We start from the raw sequence: 12105 nt of genomic DNA on the forward strand, positions 1-12105 counted from the left end.
GACCGCTTTCCTCTGGACCAGCATCTTCCACTCTGTGAAATGAGGGCATGGAGGAGACAGTCCTCAGGCCTTCCCATTCCTGAATTTGCTAATCCTGTGTGTCAGCTGTGCATGCGGGGTCCTCTTGGTGGACACAGACATCTACGCTCCTCACAGGAAGAGCAGGAGGCCCACAGTCATGGCTGTCTTTCCAGCTAGCCGGGCTTTGAGTGGCTCAGGCAAAGTAAAATACAGGAGAGAACTTTGTAAAAACCCTATGGAAATGCAAGTCTTTGAGGTGTTTTCTCGGCTTTGGGCTTGTCTTTACCTCAGTTCCTCACCTGCAAAATGGGGGAGGTGTTTTATGTCCAGGGATCTGGTGACGGGGGCCCTGCCTGCCACCGTGTGGGCAGTCCCCGAACATCCTGTTCCTTTGTGTGCTAAGGACCCCCATGGGCAAGCTCTGTGATGGATGTTGTGAAAGGGACTGGCTCATGTTCCTGACCCCTTCTTCATGTCTCCGCACTGATGGTGCCTTTCTCCCAGGAGGCCTTGAGGCAAGGGAGCAAACCATCTTGTCCCGTCTCACCCCTCCTGTCCCTGGGCCTCCTCTTCTCCAGCAAACTCTCCCACTTCCTCTGCCTACTGCAGAGGCACATTCTCCTCGCTGTCCTGGCCACCTCTTCTGGCTGGACTCCAGTGTGTCCACATCCCCTGGAGTGGCCCCAAAGCTTTCACAGGATAGGATAACACAACAGGGTCCTAACCTTCACCCACTGTCCCCTAAACCCTACAGGCACTTGATAGAGACAAGCCTTCAACACGTTATGTGACTGACTCAGGATGTGTGTTCAGACAGCTCATTTTTCTCTCTGTCTCACACGCTCTCTTAAAACACTTTCACACATTCTTACAGAATCACACACACAATCAAATGCCCTTGCCCGGCAACTGATCATTATACACACTGGTTGGAAGACAGCTGACACCCACACTTGCTGGATGATGGGTGTGTGACCACTCTCTCTCACACACAGTCAGTCACTAGCTCACTCACAGTCGTCACACACCCCACACTCACACACACGGACGTGCACAGAGACTATACTATGTCTTCAGCCTGGCACAGCCCACAGTGGCCCCACCTGCCCTCTGGGCCTGACAGCCACTGTCCCCACTCCATAGCAGCAGCATCCAGAGAAGGCAGGGCACAGTGTTCCCTCGGAGGCTGGCCACAGCTCTCTTGTGCTTGGGGACAAGCATTTCTTGGCCAGGAAGAGACACTCTTTGGGTCTACCGGAGCATTTCCTGTGTGGAGAAAGACATGCCTTTAGAGAAGGGCCCTCGAGCAGAGAAGCCACAAGAAGCAACCGCCCGGCCCCACATGGGAGGGGTTCCCCCAGACCCAGCCTCCCAATTTGTCTTCATTCCTCAGACTCAACTCTTCTCACAGCCAACAGTGTGACCTTGTAAAGAGCACAGCCCAGAGATACCTCCCCCTTCACTGATTGCTCCATCTATCCTCCCATCCATCAGTTAGCAAATGTGCACTGAGGATCTGTCAGGCCTCATCATCAATGGCTAGCTATGACCATACCTGTGGCACCAGCACCATTGTGTGGATCGTATTTTCTACTTTTGGACATTTAATAGTCTGTTTTATTTGTTTAATAATGTTATAAGAGGACATCTTTGTACCTAAGTCTTTGCCCATATTTAATTATTTTTTTAGGGCAGACTTGTAGAAAAATACTTAAGCATCATATGAGTTTGAAAAGTTCCTGACACGAATTGTCAAACTGCTTTCCAGTTTCTCTGCCTCCAGCCATGTGCGAGCAGGTAAGCCCCTCTCTCGGCATACCTGGCAGCATGGAAGATTGTCATTTCTCCCACCTTTGCCAATTCAATAGGAGAGACGTCGTTTCTTCATTTCCATGCATTTCTTTGATCCATGATGCTTATTAGCTAAGTATATTTGCCCTTCTGTATATTTTATTTTCATGTGGATGTCCATTTCAAAAATTATTCGTCATTGTTAAAGTCAAGATCCAGGAAAGGAAAAATAGTTTATAGATTTCACCACTGATTTATTCATTCAACAAATATTCACCAGTGGCCCTAATGTGCCAGGTGCCGAGGGCAGGCAGATGAATGACACCAAACCCATCTTTGAGGGCACTCACCGACACCTGGGAGACAGGTAAGAAGAAGGCCAGGGAAAGGCAGGATAAAATGAGCACTGGAGAGCGAGATACAGGGGGTTATGGGAGCATGGGGGCAAGGTCAGGCTTCCTGGACTAGCAACAGCCAAGCCAAGTTTGGAAGCTGAGTAGGCCTCAGCCAAAAAAAAGGCAAGCGATCACTTCAGGCAGAGGGAACAGCATCTGCAAAGTCCAAGAGGGGAGCAAGGGCACAGTACTGGGGAAGTTCCACATCAGAACAGATGTGTGCACTCCTCTCCGGACAAGTGCACCAATTCTATACTCAGGTCCCTACCACCCTCAGGGCAAAGTGCACTCATCTTACCAGGGCACTAATGGCCACCTCTCAATGCACAGGGTCTAACAGCCCAAATGCCAAAACTCTGAGAGTCGTAGGAGGCAGCCACAGGAGCAAGAAGAAAGGCACTCTCCCAAAATGGTACATTTAGGGGCAGAGGCCAATGTCAGGGATCAGAAGGTACAGAGGGAGGAGGGACTCAGAATCTTAGCAAGTCAAGTGGGCTGCCCAACCCTCTCACCTTCAAAACTGTATGAAAGCAAGCACTTGTCTGTCTTGTTCATTCTGTTTCCCAGCATCTATAACAGTTTCTGGCACATAGTAGGCACTTAACAAATAAATATTAGATTTACTAATGAACTATAAATGGCCAGCATCTGCTGCTGTCATCTTATTATTTTAAAGTGGCTATGAGCCATTGATTAGAGGAACATAGACAATATCAAAGAGCTATGAAAGTAATTGAATAACTACCATGTATTATCTACCATATGCTAGGCACCTTCTGATTATTACATGAGCTCATGTGAGTCTTCAAGGCAGGCATCACCATTTCCATTTGGTGAAGGAGGGGAGTGAGGTGGAAAGAAGATCCGTATCTCTCCCCAGTTCACCCAGCTGGTCACAGGAAGGACTAAGTCTTGAACCAGCCTCTTCTGGGCACTGCACCACACTCTTTCCATGACCTCTATGGATATTCCAAATCCAAATATTAGCAACAACTGTTGAGCCATCATTTTTTCATGAAATAAGAAAAATGGTGAAAAGGGAGATAAAATGGTAACAGCCATAGTTGTTCAGTATTTTCTGGAGCTCAAGAAATTTGATAATTTTCCTCATTGCAGAAGCTGGGCTTCATCCAAGTCTCTCCAGGATTTTAGAGGAAATCTTGGTCCTTATCTTCCCAAATATCCACACAAAAAAGAGAAAACTACAGACCAATATCCCTTATGAATGTAGATGTAAAAATACTTAACAAAAAACTAGTAAACTGAATTAAGCAGCATATTAAAAGGATTAAATACCATGATCAAGTGGGATTTATCTCAGGAATGCAAGGGTGGTTCAATATACAAAAATCAATTAATGTAATACATGCATCCATAGAATGAAGAAGAAAAACACACATGGTGTTCCCAGTTGATACAGAAAATGTGTTTGACAAAATCCAACATTCTTTCATGATAAAAACACTCAAGAAACTAAGAAGATAAGGAAACTCAACACAATAAAGGCCATACACAAAAAGCCTACAGCTAACATCATACTCAGTGGTGAAAGACTGAAAGCTTTTCCACTAAGATCTGGAATAAAACAAGGATATTCTCTTTTGCCACTTCTATTCAACATAGTACTATGAGTCGTAGCCAGAGCAATTAGGCAAGAAAAACAAATAAAAGGCATCCAACGTGGAAAGGAAGAAGTAAAACAATGTCTTTTGTATAAGACACGATCCTATACATAGAAAACTCTAAAGAATCCATAAAAAGTTGTTAGAATTAATAAATAAATTCAGCAAAGTTGCAGGATACAAAATCAACACTCAAAAATCTGTTGCATTTTTGTACACTGGCAGTGAACAATCCAAAAGGGAAATTAAGAAAATAATTCTATTTGCAATGGCACCAACAAAATAGCATAAAATACAGGAATAAATTTAACCAAGGAGGTACAAGACTTGTACACTGAAAACTACAAATCATTGCTGAAAGAAATCAAAGGAGATCTAAATAAATGGAAAGATATCTCTCACTATTGCTTAACAGTTACAGAGTTTCAGTCTGGGGTGACGAAAAAGTTCTAGAAATAGATAATGGTGATGGTTGCAAAACATGTGAATACAATTAATGACACTGAATTGCACACTTCTAAATGGTTAAAATGGCAAAATTTATGTTATATGTCATCACACACACACAAAAAAGATGTTCACACCCCAATCTTTGTGAATATATTGTTACATGGCAAGGGAGAATTAAGGTTACAGGTGGAATTAAGGTTGCTAATCATCTGATCTTAAAATACAGACATTAACTGGGACTCTCTGGGTGGGCTCAGTGTGATCACAAGGGTCCTTACAAGTGAAAGAGGGAAGCTAAGTCAGAACCAGAGTGATGGCAGCCTGAGATAGACTTGATCAGCCATTGTTGGTTTTAAAGATGGAGGAAGAGACCACAAGCCAGGGAATGCAGTGATTTCTGGAAGCTGGAAAAGGCAAGAAAAGGTATTCTCCCCTAGAGACTCCAGAAGGAACACAGCCCTGCCAACCCCTTGACTTTAGCCCAGTGAGACCCATTTTGGACTTCTGACCTTAAGAACTTTAAGATGATAAACTTGAGTTGTTTTAAGCCCCTGTGTTTGTAGTATTTTGTCATAGCAGCAATGGGAAACTAAACGGTAATGAGAGATGAGAGGAAAGGAGGATCTGTAAGTGCCCAGGATGGATGCTAGAGTGTGGACAATGGTCCCTCTCAACATTCTCTCACCTCCCCACTTTCTCTCTGCCTGGCTTCTACAAGCGTTTGTTCAGGCCCTTTTCTATGGACCTTATTGTGCCCCCCAGATTCATATATTGAACCCCCAACCCCCAATGTAATGATGTTTGGAGGTGGGGCCTTTGGAAGGTACGTAAATTTAAAAGAGGTCATGATGACAGGCCCCCACGATGGGATTAGTGCCCTTCTAAGAAGAGAAAGAGACACCAGAGTTCTCTCTCTCTCTTTCCACCATGTGAGGACTTAGCAAGAAGGTGGCTGCCTACGAGCCGAGAATTGGGCCCTCACTAGAACTGAATCTGCTGCCTCCTTAATCTCAGACTTTCCAGCCACGAGAATTGTGAAAAATAAATGTCTGTTGTTTAAGCCCCGCTATCTGTGGAGTTTTGTTATGGCAGCCTGAGCTGACTAAGACATCATCCTAGGTCACAGGAGGGTCACTCTGTCATGAGCCTGGGGCAGGCCAGGAGGGAGGAGACTGGGGAGTCTCCATCTTCTTTCCTAGGAAAGATTGTGAATCCTGAAACTTGGTGGGAAGAGAGCAAAGAGGATGGAGGTCCCAGGAGCTCCTCCTTCTACTGAAGGCAGACTGACTGGCCTGATTGAGAAACCAGGCAGCAGATTCTGTAATAGCCCATGAGCATCCCCACACCTGGGCTGAGGACGGCCCGACTCCCAACATCCTGTGTGGCAGGACAGCACACTCAGCCCTCTCACATTTCCTTCACGCCCCGAGCGCCAGTAAGACAGATGCAGACTCCATCAGTTCTAGGGTACATGGTGGTAGAACTCGCCAGGTGGTTAGGAGCTGGGCTCTCAAATCAGAGTGCCTGGTGGTACAAATCCCCATGATCACTAGCTCCTGATCTCAAGGGGTGACCTCATCTCTCTGTCTGTCAGTTTTCTCATTTGTGGAGCAGAAATAATAACAGATCCTACCTTATGGCAGCTGTCGCAGAGGACTGTTGTAGGGATTAAATAATAAAGTTACACGCAAAGCCCTTAGCCTGATGCCTCAACCACTCTTAAGGCCACATTGCTGACGTGAGCCAGAGCTGGGACTCCAACCCAGACCCATTTCCTACGCCCATCCACCGTTCACAGGGTCCCGACACCTGGGGACCTGTGTGTTGCCCTGGTGTTGGTGGAGAGCCTCCACACTGTGGACACTGCACACCTCCATCTTTACAACCCCACGGGTGGGCACCAACATCTCCCCTTTACAGGCAAGAAAGCTGAGGGTGAGAAACAGGGAGACACCCCAGCACACCCCACTGACAAAGGGAAGATCTGCACGTGAAACTCCATCCATGGGGCTCCAGAAACAACCCCTCCTTGATTCTAAGATCCCCCGGGGGAGTCTATGCCGATCACTAACCTTCTCACAGGCTTGGGCTATTTACCTGATCTGGGGCCCAGAGAATATTTGTTGAGTGGAAAATCCACAGTCCTGATTTTTGGTTCCCTCGAGGAAGGGCCAGGGAAAATGCTTACTGTACGTGCACTGCAAGCCAGGCACCTTTACCAATGCCCTCTCAGAGGCCACTGCAAACAGACAAATCAGCTCTGCTACCCACCCCTTATGGATGATGAGCCTGGAACAGGGGCCCAGACAACTTCCCCAGGCCCACATGCTAGTAAAGACAGAGCTGGACTCAGCCTCAGGCCTGAATGATGCCAAAGCCTGCACTCTTTCCAGCCGTCAACGTGAATCAGGAGCCATTCTAAGGGTTTCACACATAATAACTCGCATAATCTGAACAGCAGGGATCATGACCCCCATGTCACAGCGTGAGAAACTGAGGCACAGAGGGCTTAGTCATCTGCCCAGGACTCCACACTAGGAGCCAGGATTCAGTCCCAGGCAATCACAGGCCCATGCTTGTAATCATGTGGCAATGTGGCTTCTCCCAGGATGTTGGAATCTGGCTGGAGCAACTCTTATTTCTTAAGCACAAAACAATGTGGGAAACCAGCAAAGGGTCAAAAAACAAGCTATGTGGGGGCGGCCCAGTGGTGCAGCGGTTAAGTTCCCACGTTCCACTTCTGCTGCCTGGGGTTCACCAGTTCAGATCCCGGGTGTGGACATGGCACCACTTGTCAAGCCATGCTGCGGCAGGTGTCTCACATATAAAGTAGAGGAAGATGGGCATGGATGTTAGCTCAGGGCCAGTCTTCCTTAGGAAAAACAGGATTGGTGGCAGATGTTAGTTCAGGGTTAATATTCCTCAAAAAAAAAAAAATTTAAAAACCAAGCTATGTGCCACCCAGTCCACAGGAAAGGGGAGGTTAGGAGCATCGAGAAGGGGAACACATGCGTGGGGGGAAACTTTGCAGTGATAGACCTGAGGGAAGAGAATGACCTTTTTTGCCTGTCGGTGTGATAGATTCCATTAATTGACTTTCAAACATTGAACCAGCCTTACATCCCTGGGATAAATCCCACTTGGCTGTGTGTATAATTCTCTTTACATACATCTTCGTGTTCAATTAGCTAATATTTTGTTGAGGATTTTTGCATCTATATTCATGAGGGATTTTGGTCTGTTGTTTTTTTCTTGGAATGTCTTTGGTTTTGGGATTAGGGTAATGCTGGTTTCATGGAATGAGTTCGGAAACATTCCCCATGCTTCTGTCTTCTGGAAGAGACTATAGAGGAGAGAATGGCTTTCCACCCAGGAATAAATGGAATGTTCTTAACAAATGGTCCACCGAGCAAGGCAGGCCTGGTATGGAATCCTAGCTTTACTCCTTAGCAGTATGAATGAGCATTTCACCTGCATAAGATGAGGATGATCTCTACTCCACTGGGGGTGCTGTGAAGATTACATGAAATAATTTCTGCAAAGCCTGCAGCCCTGGTCCTAGTACAGACTAGGTGTGTAGGGAACATCCCCCCATCTCCCAGTCCACCTCAGGTTACAGCCTCGGCAAGCATGCGTACCATCATTCTCTCTCTCTCTCACTAGGCCCTGAGCCCTTTCCAGGGCTTGGCTAATAAGCTGGCACGATACAGGCCACACCCTGGCCCTAGGAGGCAGGGCTCTGCCATTAGTCTCCAAAAGTCCAGCAATTAATTTACTGAGCTGAGTTCCTGCCACAAGCCGGCCCATCGCCATAGTAACCAGCATTCCCTATTCAGGGACCCAGAGGAGGGGGAAGAAAGACATTGAGCAGAAAGCAATTTAGAGAGAGAAAATGAGATTTGGCACATCGCTAGGGCAGCCTGGGCAGAGTGTGAGCTCTGATTTAGAGGGATAGCCGCTGCCCACTGTGGGTGGGGGTTGGGTGGAATGAGGCACCACTGATGTGTTGCTGGGGTGACGGGCGATGCTCTGGGAGGAATCTGGTGGAGACATAAAAGCATGGTGTGGCTGTGTCCAGACCACTGAGCTGGGTCCCTCTCTCACAGGCCTGGCTCTGAGCCTCAGGTGCATGCCTGCCAAGCTCTCTATGATGCAAACTGCACTTACTGGTTAGAGAGGGGAAGAGGGAGCTGGGGGCTTCTGTCTCTGCAGAAGCCCAAGAGCCCAACTACCTGGGAAGTGCTGGGGAGCCTGCATCCTGGATTCAGACTCGGCTCTGTGTGACTTGGGGCAAGTCCTCTTCAGTCAACAAATACATATTGAGTATCTTGTGTATGCCAGGCCTGTCCTAGCACGGACTTCTCTGGGGCAGCCAATGATGAAGCTCCTTAATCAGAATCCCGTGTTCAAATTCCAATTCCGCCTCTTACTAGCTGTGCAAACAAGCAGAAGTCACTTAACCTCTCTAGACCTCAGCCCTTTCACATATAAAGTGAGGATAATAATATCTATCTCACAGACCATTAGGAGAATTAAATGTCACTACATGTCAAAAGCTTAGAACAACATCTGACCACATACTATTTTCATTTTTCCAATCCTTTGTTTCATCATCTATAAAATGGGGACAATATCCCCTACTTCAAAGATCCATAGAGGAGATGACATGAGGCAATGGGTGTGATAATCTTTTATAAAGTAAAATGTTGACCAACATTGCCATATCAATATCAAGGGGAGACTTGTCAGTCTGAACTACTAAGAGAACTCAGCTGATGCTGATGGCATAGGGGTACTGGGGGTTTATTGGTTTATTCTCTAATTCAGTCATGACCTAAATGCATGTTAGGCACTTACTAAGTGCCAGGCATAGAGGATAGGACACTTTGTCCAAAGAGATTGCAGCCTAATGGTGGACACAGACAAGCAAGCAGATGCTTATGTTTCCACGTGGTCAGTACTCTGATAGAGGGAAGGACAAGTGCCTGACTCAGGCCTGGGAGGTCAGGGAAGGCTTCCTGGAGGAGATGACATCTGAGCTGAGCTTGGAAAGATGGGTGGGGAGTAGGCAGGAGGACGAGTGTTGCCTTCACCAAAAATAGCCTGCCTCCCTTAGAGCATCATTCCTGGGATGAGCACGAAGTACCGTACTCTGGAGGAGGGGATGAAATGAATGGGAAAAATTAGGCTGCAGCAGAAGGTAGGGATTGTGGAGAGGAAGGCACTCAAGTTTGAGGAAAGAGCATCAATAAAGGCAGTCTAGAGACTGGTGTGGTGACCCAGGGAAAGGGGTCAGACTTTGCTTGGAGACCTTCTTGAACCAGTGGATGTTCTCAAGCATGGGAGTGGCATCTACCAGTGTGATTTAGAAAACTCTGTTCAGAAGGAAGGATGGAGTAGAGCGACCAATGATGAGGTTAGTGCAACATCAGAAAAGAGATGCAGATGACCTCCCCTAGGACAGCTGCAGGCCAAGCGGTCCACGTAAAGATTCCATGATACCACGTGGCCAGCAGGGCAAGGAGAGATAGAGGGAGAAGGGAGGGTGGAAGGAAGCCCAGAATTCCAGTTTGAACATCTGGGAGCCAGTCCCTGAGGGCGGCGGGGATGATGAGTTCCGGCTGGCATACTTAGTGAGTTTGAGGCACATGGAAGACAGCCAAGTGAAGAAGTCCCAAGAAAGACAGACATTTGAATCTAGAGCTCGGAAGAGAAACTGGGGCTGGAAATACTCCTTGGACATGTCAGAGGGAGTAGAAGTCAGAGCTCTGAGGGTACCAGTGTGCTGGCGAGAGTCAGAGCAGAGAGAGAACCCAATTGTCCCATATAAGTGTCGGCTTCACTTTCATTGCTACCCTTAGTAATAGAAGCAGACATGCTATAGCACTTCTCCATCTTTGGTTTTCTTTCACAGATCCAATATTTTCCCTGTGACTTTTACAGTGGAGAGTTCTGTGTGTTATACTTTTAACTAAGTAAGGAAAAAACTTCAAGAGACTGGAAAGACAAGACTCAGAGTAGGAGAAAATATTTGCAAAGCACACATGTGATAAAGAAACTGTTATCCAAAATATACAAAGGACTCTTAAAACTCAGCAATAACAGAATGAACAACCTGACTTAAAAAATGGGCCAGTGATCTTAACGGACACATCACCAAAGAAGATATACAGATGGCCAGTAAGCATATGAAAAGATGCTTCATGTCATATGTCATCAGGGAACTGTAAATTAAAACAATGAGATACCACTACACACCTATTACAATGGCCAAAACCCAGAACAGTGACAAGACCAAATGCTGGCAAGGATGTGGAGCAACTGGAACTTTCATCCATTGCTGGCGGGAATGCAGAATGGTAGAACCACTTTGGAAGACAATGTGGTGGTTTCTTACAAAATTAAACATACTCTTAACCATATAATCCAGCAATCACATTCGTTGGTATTTACCCAAAGGAACTGAAAACTTACATCCACACGAAAACCTGCACATGAATGTTTATAGCAGCTTTATTCATAACTGCCAAAACTTGGATGCAACCAAGATGTCCTTCAGGAGGTGAATGGATAAATAAACTGTGGTACATCCAGACAATGGAATATTATTCAGTGCTAAAAAGAAATGAGCTATCAAGCCATGGAAAAAACATGGAGGAATCTTAAATACATATTTCTAAGTGAAAGAAGCCAATCTGAAAAGGCTACATACTGTATGACTCAAACTTTATGACATTCTGGAAAAGGCAAAACTATGGAGACAGTAAAAAGTTCAGTGGTTGACAGGGGTTGGTTGGAGTGAGGGGGAGGAATGAACAGGCAGAGAAAAGAGGATTTTTGGGGCAGTGAAAATGCTCTGTATGATACTATAATGGTGGATACATGCCATTAGACATGTTCCAAATCCATAGAATGTACATCACCAAGAGTGAACCCTAACATAAACTGTGGACTTTGGGTGATAATGGTGTGTCAATACAGGTCTATTCATTGTAACAAATGTACTATTCTAGTGGGAGACGTTGATAATGGGGGAGCCTCTGTATCTATGTAGGGCAGGAGATACATGGGAATATCTGTACATTCAGTGCAATTTTGCTGTGAACCTAAAACTACTTTTAAAAAAAGTCTTAAAAAATAAACAGAAAGTCAAGCACAATTAAAAGTCTACCATAGGGAGATATGTGGGGGATGCAAAATGGTACAGCCACTTTGGATGTCAGTTTGGTGGTTTCTTACAAACTAAACATACTCTTACCATATGATCCAGCAATTACGCTCCTTGGTATTTACTCAAAGGAATTGAAAACACGTCCACACTGAAACCAGCACATGGATGTTCACACCAGCTTTATTCATAACTGCCAAAACTTGGAAGCAGCCAAGCTGTCCTTCAGTAGGTGAATGGATAAATAAACTAGGATACATCCAGACAACAGAATATTATTCAATGGTAAAAAGAAATGAGCTACGAAGTCATGAAAAGACATGGAGGAACCTTAAATGCATATCCCTAAGTGAAAGAAGCTACTCTAAGAAGGCCACATACTGTATGCTTCCAACTGCATGACATTCTGGAAAAGGTGAAACTATGGAGACGGTAAAAAGATGAGTGGTTGCCAGGGGTTGCAGGGGAGGGAGGGATGAATAGGTGGAGTATAGGATTTTTAGGGCAGTGAAAATGTATGTCCAAACCTGTAGAACGGGAGCTAATCCAATAGATTGTGTGGTAACAGATGTGTTGAACATACAATGTCACAAATGCTATAAAGGGCAGCCAGAACCATATTGGTTGTTTCACTTGCATTGTTTTATCTCTTCATAAC

The 12105-nt window shown here is 45.7% G+C and overlaps 1 protein-coding gene across 3 annotated transcripts in view; it reads right to left on the reverse strand.

Moving 5' to 3' along the window:
* Nucleotides 1-12105, reverse strand: part of COL22A1 (collagen type XXII alpha 1 chain) — a 292948-nt gene that overhangs the window by 267302 nt on the left and 13541 nt on the right. For all 3 annotated transcript variants that reach the window (XM_070481652.1, XM_070481651.1, XM_070481653.1), the window contains one exon: nt 1125-1287. In XM_070481652.1, the coding sequence (XP_070337753.1) occupies nt 1125-1242 (118 nt within the window). In that variant the 5' untranslated portion in view covers nt 1243-1287. The remainder of the gene's footprint in view (nt 1-1124; nt 1288-12105) is intronic.

The sequence above is a fragment of the Equus asinus genome, chromosome 12, assembly GCF_041296235.1.
Source record: "Equus asinus isolate D_3611 breed Donkey chromosome 12, EquAss-T2T_v2, whole genome shotgun sequence".
Classification (NCBI taxonomy): domain Eukaryota; kingdom Metazoa; phylum Chordata; class Mammalia; order Perissodactyla; family Equidae; genus Equus; species Equus asinus.